Below are 15,842 nucleotides of genomic sequence, written 5' to 3'. Positions count from 1 at the left end.
AGCCCATGGATGTGGTATATCTGGATTTCCAGAAAGCCTTTGACAAGGTGCCACACAAAAGGTTGTTGCATAAGATAAAGATGCATGGCATTAAGGGGAAAGTAGTAGCATGGATAGAGGATTGGTTAATTAATAGAAAGCAAAGAGTGGGGATTAATGGGCGTTTCTCTGGTTGGCAATCAGTAGCTAGTGGTGTCCCTCAGGGATCAGTGTTGGGCCCACAACTATTCACGATTTACATAGATGATTTGGAGTTGGGGACCAAGGGCAATGTGTCCAAGTTTGCAGACGGCACTAAGATAAGTGGTAAAGCAAAAAGTGCAGAGGATACTGGAAGTCTGCAGAGGGATTTGGATAGGCTAAGTGAATGGGCTAGGGTCTGGCAGATGGAATACAATGTTGACAAATGTGAGGTTATCCATTTTGGTAGGAATAACAGCAAAAGGGATTATTATTTAAATGATAAAATATTAAAACACGCTGCTGTGCAGAGAGACCTGGGTGTGCTAGTGCACGAGTCGCAGAAAGTTGGTTTTCAGGTGCAACAGGTGATTAAGAAGGCAAATGGAATTTTGTCCTTCATTGCTAGAGGGATGGAGTTTAAGACTAGGGAGGTTATGCTGCAATTGTATAAGATGTTAGTGAGGCCACACCTGGAGTATTGTGTTCAGTTTTGGTCTCCTTACTTGAGAAAGGACGTACTGGCACTGGAGGGTGTGCAGAGGAGATTCACTAGGTTAATCCCAGAGCTGAAGGGGTTGGATTATGAGGAGAGGTTGAGTAGACTGGGACTGTACTCGTTGGAATTTAGAAGGATGAGGGGGGATCTTATAGAAACATATAAGATTATGAAGGGAATAGATAGGATAGATGCGGGCAGGTTGTTTCCACTGGCGGGTGAAAGCAGAACTAGGGGGCATAGCCTCAAAATAAGGGGAAGTAGATTTAGGACTGAGTTTAGGAGGAACTTCTTCACGCAAAGGGTTGTGAATCTATGGAATTCCTTGCCCAGTGAAGCAGTAGAGGCTCCTTCATTAAATGTTTTTAAGATAAAGATAGATAGTTTTTTGAAGAATAAAGGGATTAAGGGTTATGGTGTTCGGGCCGGAAAGTGGAGCTGTGTCCACAAAAGATCAGCCATGATCTCATTGAATGGTGGAGCAGGCTCGAGGGGCCAGATGGCCTACTCCTGCTCCTAGTTCTTATGTTCTTATAAAGAGTGGCAGTTGGAGAGTCCAGTTCCTGGAGCAGGCCACAGATTGCAGGGTTGCTGGGAGAGGTGAGTGTATATTTAAAAGAGCTTGTTTGCAGGTCGAGTGGCAGTTGGAGAGTCCAGTTCCTGGAGCAGGCCACAGATTGCAGGGTTGCTGGGAGAGGTGAGTGCATATTTAAAAGAGCTTGTTTGCAGGTCGAGTGGCAGTTGGAAAGTCCAGTTCCAGGAGCGGGCCTATTGGCTCATTGGAAATCAGGCAGGGTACAAAAGGAGTGGCAGGAGTGCCTTTAGACACAGAGTGCTGATTGGAACAGAGTGCATCTGAGTTTAGGTGAGTGACTGAGTTGGAGTGCTGATTGGAACAGAGTGCATCTGAGTTTAGGTGAGTGACTGAGTTGGAGTGCTGATTGGAACAGAGTGCATCTGGGTTTCGGTGAGTGACTGAGTTGGAGTGCTGATTGGAACAGAGTGCACCTGAGTTTAGGTGAGTGACTGAGTTGGAGTGCTGATTGGAACAGAATGCATCTGAGTTTAGGTGAGTGACTGAGTTGGAGTGCTGATTGGAACAGAGTGCATCTGAGTTTAGGTGAGTGACTGAGTTGGAGTGCTGATTGGAACAGAGTGCATCTGAGTTTAGGTGAGTGACTGAGTTGGAGTGCTGATTGGAACAGAGTGCATCTGAGTTTAGGTGAGTGACTGAGTTGGAGTGCTGATTGGAACAGAGTGCATTTGAGTTTAGGTGAGTGACTGAGTTCGGGTGAGTGGCGAGAGAGGGCTGTGTTTTTGTTTTTGTAGGTGTTCGGGTTTATCCTTGAGGTTCTATAAAAAAAATGTTTTTTAATTATGTAAATTAATTAACTAGTTGAATATGGCTGGACAGGTGATGTGCTGTTGCTGTATGATGATGGAACTAGTGGATCCCATTGAGACCGTCAGTGACCACATCTGTAGCAAGTGTTGGCTGCTCGAGGAACTTCGGCTCAGAATTGATGAGCTGGAGACCGAGCTGCACACACTGCGGCACATCAGAGATAGGGAAAATTACCTGGACGCTTTGTTTCAGGAGGCAGTCACACCCGGTAGAATAAGTACTGATAATTCAGACAGTGGTCAGGGACAGAGTGGTGTGACTGCAAGGGAGGTAGGTAGGGGGATCCTGAGTTTAGGAGTTGAGGAGCCTCAGCCCTTGACCTTGTCCAACAGGGATGAGGTACTTGCTCCCTGTGTGGATGAGGAAGAGGGCTGTAGGGAGGATGCGTTGACTGACCTCTGCACCGTGGTACAGGAAGCCATTCAAGAGGGGGGAGCAAAAAGACAAGTGGGAGTTGTAGGGGATTCAATAATTAGGGGGATTGATGGCATCCTTTGGAAGCCAGATCGTGAGTCCCGCATGGTATGTTGCCTGCCCGGTGCCAGGGTGAGGGACATCTCTGATCGGCTTGAAAGGATTTTGGAGAGGGAGGGGGAGGATCCAGTTGTTGTGGTCCACGTTGGGACTAATAACATAGGTAAGACTAGGAAAGAGGACCTGTTTGGGGATTATCAAACACTAGGGACTAAATTAAAGAACAGGTCCTCCAGGGTTATAATCTCTGGATTACTACCCGAGCCACGTGCCAATTGGCATAGGGTTGAGAAAATTAGGGAAGTTAACACGTGGCTAAAGGAGTGGTGCGGGAAAGAGGGATTCCATTTCATGGGGCATTGGCATCAGTACTGGGGCAAGAGGGACCTGTACCGTTGAGACGGTCTTCACCTGAACCATTCTGGGACCAGTGTTCTAGCGAATAGGATAATTAGGTTGGTCACAAGGACTTTAAACTAGCAAGTTGGGGGGAAGGGAAGGGTAAAGCTATGAACAGTATAATGGTTAATGGAGAGCAAGGCAGCAGGTTACGTGACAGGTTATTATGTAGAGATATGGGTTCAAAGACAAGGAAAATTAGGAGAAAGGGTAAGAGGAAAAATAATTTGCGAAAGTTACTGATCAAGGTGTTAGGATTCATAACAAAGACATAAAAAACAGCATAAGTGTACTGTACCTGAATGCTCGTAGTATACGGAATAAGGTGAATGAGTTGATGGCGCAAATCATTGTGAATGACTATGATTTAGTGGCCATTGCTGAAACATGGTTAAAGGATGGTCACGACTGGGAGTTAAATATCCAAGGGTATCAAACTATACGAAAGGATAGAATGGACGGTAAGGGCGGTGGTGTCGCTTTGTTGTTTAAGGATGGCATCTGGGCAATAGTAAGGGATGATATTGGTGCTATGGAGGACAAGGTTGAATCAATTTGGGTGGAAATCAGGAATAGTAAGGCGAAAAGGTCACTGATAGGAGTCTATAGGCCACCAAATAGTAACAGGATGGTAGGGCAGGCAATAAGCAAAGAAATAACGGATGCATGTAGAAATGGTACAGCGGTTATCATGGGGGATTTTAATCTACATGTCGATTGGTTTAACCAGGTTGGTAAAGGCAGCCCTGAGAAGGAGTTTATAGAATGTGTCCGGGATAATTTCCTGGAACAGTATGTAATGGAACCTACAAGGGAACAAGCGGTCTTAGATCTGGTCCTGTGTAATGAGGCAGGATTGATTAATGATCTCATAGTTCGGAATCCTCTTGGAAGGAGCGACCACAATATGGTGGAATTTAAAATACAGCTGGAGGATGACAAGATAAAATAAAACACTAGTACAAAGGCAATTACAATGGGATGAGAGAAGAACTAGCTAAGGTAGATTGGGAGCAAAGACTTCATGGTGAAGCAGTTGAGGAACAGTGGAGAACCTTCTGAGCGATCTTTCAGTGTTCAGAAAAGGTTCATACCGACAAAAAAGAAAGACGGTAGAAAGGGGAAAAATCGACCGTGGATATCTATGGAGGTGAGGGGGAGTATCAAATTGAAGGAAAAAACATACAAAGTGGCAAAAATTAGTGGGAGACTAGAGGACTGGGAAGTCTTTAGGGGACAACAGAAAGCTACTAAAAAAGCTATAAAGAAGAGTAAGGTAGACTATGAAAGTAAACTGGCTCAGAACATAAAAGCAGATAGTAAAAGCTTCTACAAATATATAAGACAAAAAAGAGTGGCTAAGGTAAATATTGGTCCTTTGGAAGATGAGAAGGGAGATTTAATAATAGGAGACGGGGAAATGGCTGAGGAGCTGAACAGGATTTTTGGGTCAGTCTTCACAGTGGAAGACACAAATAACATGCCAGTGACCAATGGAAATAAAGATATGATAGGTGAGGACCTTGAGATGATTGTAATCACTAAGGAGGCAGTATTGGGCAAGCTAATGGGGCTAAAGGTAGACAAGTCTCCTGGCCCTGATGGGATGCATCCCAGAGTGTTAAAAGAGATGGCTAGGGAAATTGTAAATGCACGAGTGATCATTTATCAAAATTCACTAGACTCTGGGGTGGTCCCAGAGGATTGGAAAGTAGCAAACGTGACACCACTGTTTAAAAAAGGAGGTCGGCAGAAAGCGGGTAATTATAGGCCGGTAAGCTTAACTTCGGTTGTAGGGAAAATGCTGGAATCTATCATTAAGGAGGAAATAGCGGGGCACCTGGAGGGAAATTGTCCCATTGGGCAGACACAGCATGGGTTCACAAAGGGTAGGTCGTGTCTGACTAATTTGGTAGAATTTTTTGAGGACGTGACCAGTGCAGTAGATAACGGGGAGCCAATGGATGTGGTATATCTGGATTTCCATAAAGCTTTTGACAAGGTGCCACACAAAAGGTTGCTGCATAAACTAAAGATGCATGGCATTGAGGGTAAAGTGGTAGCATGGGTAGAGGATTGGTTAACTAACAGAAAGCAGAGAGTGGGGATACATGGGTGTTTCTCTGGTTGGCAACCTGTAACTAGTGGGGTCCCTCAAGGATCAGTGTTGGGCCCGCAGTTGTTCACAATTTACATAGATGATTTGGAGTTGGGGGCCAAGTGCAATGTGTCAAAGTTTGCAGACGACACTAAGATGAGTGGTAAAGCAAAAAGTGCAGAGGATACCGGAAGTCTGCAGAAGGATTTGGATAGGTTAGGTGAATGGGCTAGGGTCTGGCAGATGGAATTCAATGTTGCCAAGTGTGAGGCTATCTATTTTGGGAGGAATAACAGCAGAATAGATTATTATTTAAACGGTAAGATGTTACAACATGCTGCTGTGCAGAGGGACCTGGGTGTGCTGGTGCACGAGTCGCAAAAAGTTGGTGTGCAGGTGCAACAGGTGATTAAGAAGGCTAATCAAGTTTTGTCTTTCATTGCTAGAGGGATGGAGTTCAAGACTAGGAAGGTTATGCTGCAATTGTATAGGGTGTTGGTGAGGCCACATCTGGAGTAGTGTGTTCAGTTTTGGTCTCCTTACCTGAGAAAGGACATATTGGCACTGGAGGGAGTGCAGAGGAGATTCACTAGGTTGATCCCAGAGTTGAGGGGATTAGATTATGACGAGAGGTTGAGTAGACTGGGACTGTACTCATTGGAGTTTAGAAGGATGCGGGGGGATCTTATTGAAACATATAAAATTATGAAGGGAATAGATAGGATAGATGCGGGCAGGTTGTTTCCACTGGTCGGGGAAAGCAGAACTAGGGGGCATAGCCTCAAAATAAGGGGAAGTAGATTTAAGACCGAGTGTAGGAGGAATTTCTTCACCCAAAGGGTTGTGAATCTCTGGAATTCCTTGCCCAGTGAAGCAGTTGAGGCTCCTTCTTTAAACGTTTTTAAGAAAAGATAGATACCTTTCTAAAGAATAAAGGGATTCGGGGATATGGTGTACGGGCCGGAGAGTGGAGCTGAGTCCACAAAGATCAGCCATGATCTCATTGAATGGCGGAGCAGGCTCGAGGGGCCAGATGGCCTACTCCTGTTCCTAGTTCTTATGTTCTTATAAAGACACCAAACAGTTACAGTAATCTATGTATCATGAATTCTCTCTTAACTGTTCCAATTCAAAAACAAAATCCAATAAACAAAAAAACCCTTTTCAAGGGTGTGGCCCAGCACACTGCATTCTCACTTGAATGACACTGGCTTTCCCTGAGATCCTGATCCCGTCTCAGATTTAACTTCTTCCAGAAAGCAAACTATATCTTTTAAGTCACCAAAGCAGGTAGCTATAATCAATGTTTTTTTTACTGGAACTCTTTAAAATTAAAACCATAGAAAGAAAGCGGGGAAAAAACACTTCTTTCTCCCTCGGAGTCCACAGCAGTCAAACTGAAAATTAAACTAAAAAAAACTCTCAGCCACAGCTCAGCTCCACCAACAGAATGACATCACTGAAGCCATGTGATAAGACAAAAACCTTTCTTAAAGGGACACTCCCATGACAATACAAGGAGACAAAATTCAGTGAATAGCCCCGAAGATTGGGATAAATTCAGAATCCAGTGAAGGAGGACTAAAAAGATAATAGAGGGAGAAAATAAACCATGAGGCAAACTAGCAAGGAAAATAAAAACTGTTCAATAAGAGCTTCTTTCAACATAAGATCAAAGTGAGCATAAGACCATAAGATATAGGAGCAGAATTTGGCCATTCGGCACATCAAGTCTGCTCCGCCATTTGATCATGGCTAATATGTTTCTCATCCCCATTCTCCTCCCTTCTCCTTATAACCCCTTATCAATCAACAACCTATCTATCTATCGCTGTCTTAAAAACTCAGTGGCTTGGCCCCCACAACCTTCTGCGGCACTGAGTTCCACAGATTCACCACCCTCTGGCTAGAAATTCCTCTTCATCTCAGTTTTAAAGGATATTCCCTTCAGTCTGAGGCTGTGCTCTCTGGTTCTAGTTTCTCCTAATAATAGAAACATCTTCTCTATCTAGGCCTCTGAGTATTCTGTAAGTTTCAATAAGATCCCCCCTCATCCTTCTAAACTCCATCAAAGTTTAGGCCCCTTAGAAAATGAATCTGGGGAGATTGTAATGTAGAACAAGGTAATGGCAGAAGAGTTAAACAGATATTTTGCATCTGTCCTTCCAGTGAAGATACTTTGAATATCCCATTAATACTAAAGAATACGGGAGAGGAATTAAATACCATCACTCGAGAAGTAGTATTAGGTAAACTAATGGGCTAAACACAGATAAATCCCTTGGCCTTGATGGCTTGCAACCTAGGATCCTAAAAGAGGTAGCTACAGAGTTGGTGGATGCATTGGTTGTAATTTACCAAAAATCCTTGGATTCTGGAGAAGTAACAGAAGATTGGAAAACTGCCAATGTGACATCCCTATTCAAAAAGGGAGGGAGGCAAAAAGCAGGTAACAATAGGGCAATTAGCCCAACATTTATGGTTGGAAAAAGTTTGTAATCAATTACTAAGGAAGTAATAGCAGCACTTTGGCGGCATGGCAGCATAGTGATTAGCACTGCTGCCTCACAGCTCCAGGGTTCCGTGTTCAATTCCAGTCTCGGGTGACTGTCTGCGTGGAGTTTGCACTTTCTCCCAGTGTCTGCGAGGGTTTCCTCCGGATGCTCCAGTTTCCTCCCACAATCCAAAGATGTGCAGGTTAGGTGGATTGGCGATGCTAAATTGCCCCTTAGTATCCAAAGGTTAGGTGGGGTTACAAGGTTACGGAGATAGTGTGGAGGCGTGGGTTTAAGCTTAAGTCGGATACTCTTTCCAAGGGAAAGGTGCTAGCTCAATGGGCCGAATGGCCTCCTTTTGCACTGTAAATTCTATCTATAAACATTTAGAAAATCATAATCTATTCAAGCAGAGTCAGCATGGCTTCATGGAAGGGAAATCGTGTCTGACTAATTTATGAGTTTTTCGAGACGGTCTCAACCAGAGTGGATAGAGGGAACCAGCAGATATGTTGTATTGGACTTCCTGAAGGCGTTCGACAAGTTACCTCACAAAGGTTAAGTCAGGAGATAAGGGCCCATGGTGTTGGAGGTAGTATATTGGAATGGATACAGAATTGGCTAATGGGCAGGGAACGAGTGGGAAAGGGGTTCTTTTTCAGGTTGGTGACCTGTAACTAGTGGGGCTCCACAGGGATCAGTGCTGGGACCACAACTGTTTGCAATATCTATTAATGACCTGGAGGAAGGAAGCAAATGTACTATAGCCAAATTTGTAGACAAAATAAAAATAGGTGGAAAGGCAAGTTGTAAGAGGAATACAAACAGCTTGAAAAGACATATTGATCGGTTAAGTGGAAAAAAAGCTGGAAAATAGGGTAAAATGTGGCAAAATGTGAAGTTGTTCAATTTGGAAAGGAGAACAAAAGAACAGAGTATTATTTAAATGGTTAAAAACTGCAGAAAGCTGCAACAGAGGGACTTGGGGGTACTTGTGCACGAAACACAGAAAGCTAGCACACAGGTGATGTGTTTGGTGCTCTGGATCCATGGAACACATCCAGGCCACCAACACTTAAAATAGTGCAACACTATTTTATTAAGTTAGAAACTGTTGAACATACTTTCACTGTGGGTTAACACGATGTTAGATTAAACTAAAGACCTATGCCTGTCCGAACCAGTCTATGCACTCAGCACATGGTGAGGATCTGTGCTGTAAGCTCTGTCCTTGTAGGAGGCTGCATCCCGAATGAGCGGGAACTCTGATGCCCCCCATCTTTGTAGTGTGTGTGCTCTAACTGGTGATTGGCTGCAGTATTGTGTGTGTTGATTGGTCTTGCTATATGTCTATCAGTGTGTATGTATCTGCACCATGATTTACTGGTGTATATTATGACATCCCCCTTTTATAAAAGAATGTATGTGTGTGACAATAAATAATCTCACATTCTTGGTGAGAATGTTCCTAACTACGTGTGGGGTGCAAAGACATATTTACAGGACTACGGACATGGGAACTAAGCTAATTACATGGGAAGGTGCCTGGTGCAGAGAAGCAGTATGCAACAAGGAGAACGAGATCAACATTATATACAAACCAGGGAACGAGCAAACAAAGCAACAAAACAATTCAGAGAGTCTATAAGCCCGCAAAGTTCATAAATTAAGTCTCTGAGGTGGTCGACGAATTCTGGTTGACCGCCTCAAGGGTGGGTCGAGAGCCGCCGGTTCAGGAGCAGGCTGGACTGCGTCAGAGTCAGGGGAATGCAGAGTGACAGGGAGCTCCGCATAGTCCGTGGCAGGGTCAGCAGGAGAGCGAGGCGACAGTGGAGGATCAAGTGGCGAGCGTGGAACGAGATGAAGGGCGCATCAATTGCGGTGCACAATAGAGCCATCCGGTAGACGAACCAGGAACGAGCGGGGGGCCACCTGCCAAAGGACAATAGCAGTTGCAGACCAGCCCCCATCCGGAAGATGGACGCGGACATTGTCATCTGGAGCCAGAGCAGGCAGATCAGCTGCACGGGAGTCATGAGCCGCCTTGTGCTGTGCACGAGACAGCTGCATCCGGCGAAGGACCTGAACATGGTCGAGGTCTGGGACATGGATGGACGGCACCGTCGTCCTCAGGGTACAACCCATGAGTAACTAGGCTGGCGACAGGCCAGTGGACAGCGGGGCGGAGCGATAGGCCAGCAAGGCACGGTAGAAATCGAACCCAGCAACGGCAGCCTTGCATAGGAGCCGTTTGACGATATGTACTCCCTTCCGTCCGCTTTGCCGTTGGATTGGGGGTATAGGGGACTGGATGTCACATGGGCAAAATTGTACCGCCTGGCAAAGTTGGACCATTCCTGGCTGGCGAAGCAGGTGCCATTGTCTGACATAACCGTGAGCAGGATGCCGTGTCAAGCAAATGTTTCTTTACATGCACGAATGACTGCAGACGAGGTGATGTCGTGCAACCGTATCACCTCCGGGTAATTCGAAAAGTAGTCCACGATCAGGACATAGTCTCTACCCAGCGCGTGGAACAGGTCGATGCCCACCTTGGTCCATGGTGACATGACCAACTCATGGGGCTGCAGGGTCTCATGTGGTTAGGCCGGCTGGAAGCGCTGACAAGTGGGGCAGCTGAGCACTGTGTTGGCTATGTCCTCATTAATGCCAGGCCAGTACACTGCCTCACGGGCCTGTCGGCGGCACTTTTCCACGCCAAGGTGGCCCTCGTGTAGTTGTTCCAGGACAAGTTGGCGCATGCATGCAGGATGACAATGTGGTCCAGTTTTAGAAGAACCCCGTCTACTACCGCCAGATCATCTCTAACATTATAGAACTGAGGGCATTGGCCCTTGAGCCACCCGTCCGTTAGGTGGTGCATGACACACTGTAGCAAGGGGTCAGCCGCCGTCTCGCGGCGAATTTGGACAAGGCGTTCATCCGTGGCAGGTAGATTGGAGGCCGCGAATGCCACATGGGCGTCAAGCTGACAGACAAATCCCGCTGGGTCACATGGAGTGTTGACTGCCCTGGAGAGAGCATCAGCAATGATGAGGTCTTTGCCTGGGGTGTATACCAACTGGAAGTCATATCGCCGGAGCTTGAGAAGAATACGCTGGAGGCGAGGCGTCATATCGTTTAAGTCTTTCTGTATTATACTGACCAGTGGGTGATGGTCTGTCTCGACAGTGAATTGAGGAAGTCTGTAGACATAATCGTGAAACTTAACCTCACCGGTCAGAAGGCCCAGGCACTCCTTTTCTATCTGCGCGTAGCGCTGCTCCGTGGGGGTCATCGCACGTGACGCATATGCAACGGGGGCCCATGATGAGGCCTCATCACGTTGGAGAAGCACTGCCCCAATGCCGGATTGACCGGCATCGGTCGAAATTTTGGTCTCCTTTGCTGGATCAAAGAAAGCTAAGACAGGGGCCGTGGTCAGTTTTGGTTTGCGTTCTCTCCATTTGCGCTCGTGGGCAGGGAGCCATTGGAAGTCTGTTGTCTTCCTGACCATGTTCCCAAGAGCCGTGGTATGAGAGGCGAGGTTAGGGATAAATTTCCCTAAAAAATTGACCATGCCCAGAAATCGGAGGACCGCCTTCTTGTCCTCTGGTGTTTTCATAGCTGTGAAGGCAGCTACCTTGTCCGCATCCGGCTGCACACCCAATTGGGAGATGTGGTCCCCGAGGAACTTGAGTTCCGTCTGACCAAAAGAGCATTTGGCCCTGTTGAGGCGGAGGCCATGCTCATGTATACGTCTGAATACGCGCTGGAGGCGACTAACATGCTCCTGCGGGGTGGTGGACCAAATGATTATGTCATCGACATCCATAGACACGAACACCTTCAATGCCTTCCATCATTTGTTCCATAATCCTATGTAACACTTCTGATGCAAATATGATCCCGAACGGCATCCTGTTGTAACAATATCTGCCAAAGTGTGTATTAAATGTGCAAAATTTCCTGCTGGATTTATCGAGCTGGATTTGCCAGAATCCTTTTGATGTGTCGAGTTTGGTGAAGAGCTTGGCGTGAGCCATCTCACATGTGAGCTCTTCGCGCTTGGGAATTGGATAATGCTCCCTCATGATATTGTGATTTGGATCCTTGGGATCAATGCAAATTCTCAATTCGCTGGAAGGCTTTTTTTACACATACCATGAAACTGACCCAGTCGGTCGGTTCCGTGACTTTGGAAATCACTTCGTGGTTCTGGAGGTCCTGCAGCTGCTGCTTGAGGTGGTCTTTAAGGAGTGCTGGGACCCTGCGAGGTGCGTGCACCACAGGCGTAGCATTCGGTTTTAATAAAATCTTGTAGGTATACGGGAGCATGCCCATGCCCTCGAAGACATCGTGGTACTGGTTGATAACGGCGTCGAGCTGCGCCCTGAAGTCAGTGTCCTGAAAGGCAGACGCATCAGCAGGAGAGAGAGTGAACTCTCTGAACTAGGTTCAACAGTTTGCATGCCTACGCGCCAAGCAGGGAGGCTTTCGAGGAGCCCACGATTTCAAAGGGAAGGTTGGCTTTGCGTGACCTATGCGTCACTTCACGTTGACACGAGCCGCTGGCAGCAATGGCATTGCTATTATAATCTAATAGCTGGCAGGCTGATGGGAGGATGGCTGGTTTGACACGAAGGCTTTGGAGGTCAGACCGCGCAATGAGATTGGCGGAGGCACCAGTATTCAGGCGGAATCGTATTTGGGACCGGTTGACCGTAAGGGTAGCACACCACTCATCATCTGGATCGATGCTGTATACCGATAGAGGCTGGATTCTTTGCTTCGGGGACACCCTGTTTTTTGTAATGATACCGACTCAAAAAGGTACCTCGGTGTAAATATCGGGTAGTAGGTCCGCATCGGACTCTGTGGCCGTGGGTTGAATGGCCCGGACATTCCTGCGAGGCTGGCCGGAGCGATACGAATTGGCAGGCCGAGCTGATCTGCATAAAGCAGCATAGTGGCCAAGTTTGCCACATCTCAGGCATTGTCGGGATTTGGCAGGGCATTGCCGCTTTAAGTGGGCGGGGATACAGTTGTCGCACGTTGTAGCGTCAGTACGTTCGCTGCACCACCGCGCATGCGCGGTGCGGCCGTACATGGTGCACACCTGCGCAGTACATTCGTCGACGTCGCCGTCCCCTCGTTCGGTGCGCGCAAGCATGGGAACCACGAAAAGCGCGTGAAATGGCCGTCCTCATCCAGGCTGAGGCCCTGGAGTTGCTCGATTGCTTGGACCCGTTCTGCCTCGTGGGGACCTTGCCGCGCCATTTCAGCCACTTGGATGTGGGAATACCGACTAGTGGCGTGTTCGTGTAGCACGCAGGTCTCATTAGCGGTCGCTAGGGTGAGCTGCTTTACCTTGAGGAGCTGCTGGCGTAGGGGGGTGCGACTGAACACCGAAAACAATCTGGTTTCATATCATGGAGTCGGAAGTGGGCCCGTAATTACAGGACTGCGCAAGGATGCGGAGGTGGGTGAGAAAGGACTGGAAAGGTTCATCCTTACCCTGCAAACGCTGTTGGAATACATAGCGCTCAAAACTTTCATTCACCTCTATGTTGCAGTGAATGTCAAAGTTGAGGAGGACAGTCTTGAATTTTGATTTATCTTCATCATCAGCAAAGGTGAGAGAATTGAAAATGTGGATGGCATGTTCCCCGGCCGTGGATAGGGAGAGACCGATCTTCCTGGTGCCCGGGGCATCTTCCCGGTTCTGTGGCTTCCAGGTAGAGCTGGAAGCGTTGTTTGAAAATCTTCCAGTTGGCCCCCAGGTTACCGGTGATGCGCAGCGGCGGCGGTGGGCGGACACTGTCCATTTTGCAGGATGACTGTATGCTGGTGGAAGGCAGATCACTTGCAGGTAGGCCTAAGAAGTTCTAATATCCCTCAACTACTGGTATCATGATGTGTTGAGTGCGCTGGATCCGTGGAACACATACAGGCCACCAACACTTAAGCTCTGTCCTTGTAGGAGGCTGCATCCCGAATGAGCGGGAACTTTGATGCCCCCTGTCTTTATAGTGAGTGTGCTCTAACTGGTGATTGGCTGCTGTGTTGTGTGTGTTGATTCGTCTTGCTGTGTGTCCATCAGTGTGTGTGTATCTGCACCATGATATACTGGTGTATATTATGACAACAGGTGCAGCATGTAATCAGGAAGGCTAATGGAATGTTAGCCCTTATTTCAAGAGGGTTGGGGTATAAAAGTAGGGACGTCTTATTGCAACTGTACAAGATACTGGTGAGACCACAACTAGAGTACCGTGAGCAGGATTTGTCAATTATTTAAGGAAAGATATTTCATTGGAGGCAGTTCAGAGAAGGTTCACTAGGATGATCTCCGATATGGAGGGATTGTCTTATGAGCAAAGGTTAAACAGATTGAGACTCTACTCATTGGAATTTACAAGAATGATGGCGATCTCATTGAAACACATAGGATTCTTATGGGGCTTGACAGGATAGATGCTGAGCGGATGTTTCCCCACAAGGGAGAATTCCCCTCAGGACTAGAGGGCATATTCTCAGAATAAAGGGATGCTAAGTTAAGACTGAGATGAAGAGGAATTTCTTCCCTCAGAGGGTTGAGAGTCTTTGGAACTCATTGTCATAGAGAGCTGTGGAGCAGAGTCCTTTTGTACATTTAAGGCTAAGATAAACAGATTCTTGATCAGCAAGGGAATCTAGGGTTACGGGGAAAGGGCGGAAAAGTAGACATGAAGAATGTCAGATCAGCCAAGATCCTATTGAATGGTGGAACACACTTGAGAGGCCGAACAGCATACTCCTGTTCCTTATGGAGAGTCCCACGGGTGGCCAGGAGCAAGGGCGGGGATGGAGAGTCCCCTGTTCATTCGAGGGGAGTCCCTTGGAGAGTCTGTTCAATAGTTACACAGATTGTGCGAGATGTGCTGGAAGCCCAGCGAACTATGTTCATATGTTCTGGGCATGTCCGGCACTCAAAGGATTCTGGCACGGATTTGCTACGGCAATGTCCAAGATCCTAAACAAGCGGGTAGTGCCAAGTCCAGAGATAGCAATCTTTGGTGTGTCAGACAATCCGGGAGTTCAGGAAGCAAAAGAGGCCAAGGTTTTGGCCTTTGCCTCCCTGGTAGCCCGGAGACGGATCCTTTTAATGTGGAGAGACTCAAAACCCCCGAGTGTGGAGACCTGGGTTGGTGACATGGCTGGGTTTCTCAGTCTTGAGAAAAGAAAGTTTGCCTTAAGAGGGTCCATGACGGGGTTCTCTCGGATCTGGCAGCTGTTCCTCGTCTTTCTAGGAGAGCATTAAAATGTCAGCAGCAGCAATCCGTGGGGGGGGGGGGGGGGGGGGGGGGGGGGGTCCTCTTTACATAATGTTATCGTTCACCTTGTTTTGTTAAATGTTGTTAATGGTCATGTAAAAATTTTGTTTAGATAAAAATTGGAATAAAAATAATTTTGTTTTAAAAAATAGTTACACAGAAGAAGTTTTAATTCTTATGATTTTTTCTGGGTAACACAGTTGGAGCCATCCGAAGTTTACGAGTTAAATTGCATTTTCAGATGGGATCCAATGCAGGGCAATTTCCCAGGGGAAGTTTGCACTTGCAGGCAATTGCCATACAAACCTTACCTGTGAACCTCTGCTGGGTTGGGGGGAGAGCAGAACATCTTTGGGGGTGCCTCCACACACACACACACACACACACACACACACACACACACACACACACACACACACACACACACACACACACACACACACACACACACACACACACACACACACCCTGGAGCTCGCAAGTTACAGCCCAATGTATTTTGCACCTTTTTAAACACAACAACAACATCTAATAATATCTGAATTGAAAACTATTTCATGATTGCATAGGAGCATTTCTATTCTAAGAGAATTACTTTATTTTCTTCATCAGGAACTGGTTAAGCTACAGTATATTTTTATTTTACAATTTCATATCAATATAGAATTGCCTTAAAATTATCTAAATAAATGACTAACAGCAATTACAACTGTTGAATGTTTTATCACAACAGCTACTCCGCATGCTTCTCTTACATTACAACTTATTTATGCAGCAAGCACTGCATGCATGTCTCACTATGAAAGCACTTACAGTTTCAAGCTGCATTTATTTTTGCTACTCACTTCCATTCCTTCAAAAGGAGGTGGGTCCTTCGGTTTGCTTATCCTTTCTCTTTTTTCTGAAAAGAAGACACGGTCAATGGATCTTACCTTAGGCAAGAAATGCAAACATTTTGTCGCAGTTCAAACTGCCA

General features: G+C 46.6%; 1 protein-coding gene across 1 annotated transcript in view; it reads right to left on the bottom strand.

The window, feature by feature from the left end:
* The window catches only part of kifap3a (kinesin-associated protein 3a), a 403,618-nt gene that overhangs the window by 288,893 nt on the left and 98,883 nt on the right, over positions 1 to 15,842 (bottom strand). Inside the window, exon 4 of the mRNA XM_072511212.1 lies at positions 15,712 to 15,767. Coding sequence (XP_072367313.1) covers positions 15,712 to 15,767 — 56 coding nt within the window. The remainder of the gene's footprint in view (positions 1 to 15,711; positions 15,768 to 15,842) is intronic.

The sequence above is a fragment of the Scyliorhinus torazame genome, chromosome 7 (genome assembly GCF_047496885.1).
Source record: "Scyliorhinus torazame isolate Kashiwa2021f chromosome 7, sScyTor2.1, whole genome shotgun sequence".
Taxonomy (NCBI): Eukaryota; Metazoa; Chordata; class Chondrichthyes; order Carcharhiniformes; family Scyliorhinidae; genus Scyliorhinus; species Scyliorhinus torazame.
This window is presented reverse-complemented; position numbering and strand designations above follow the sequence as displayed.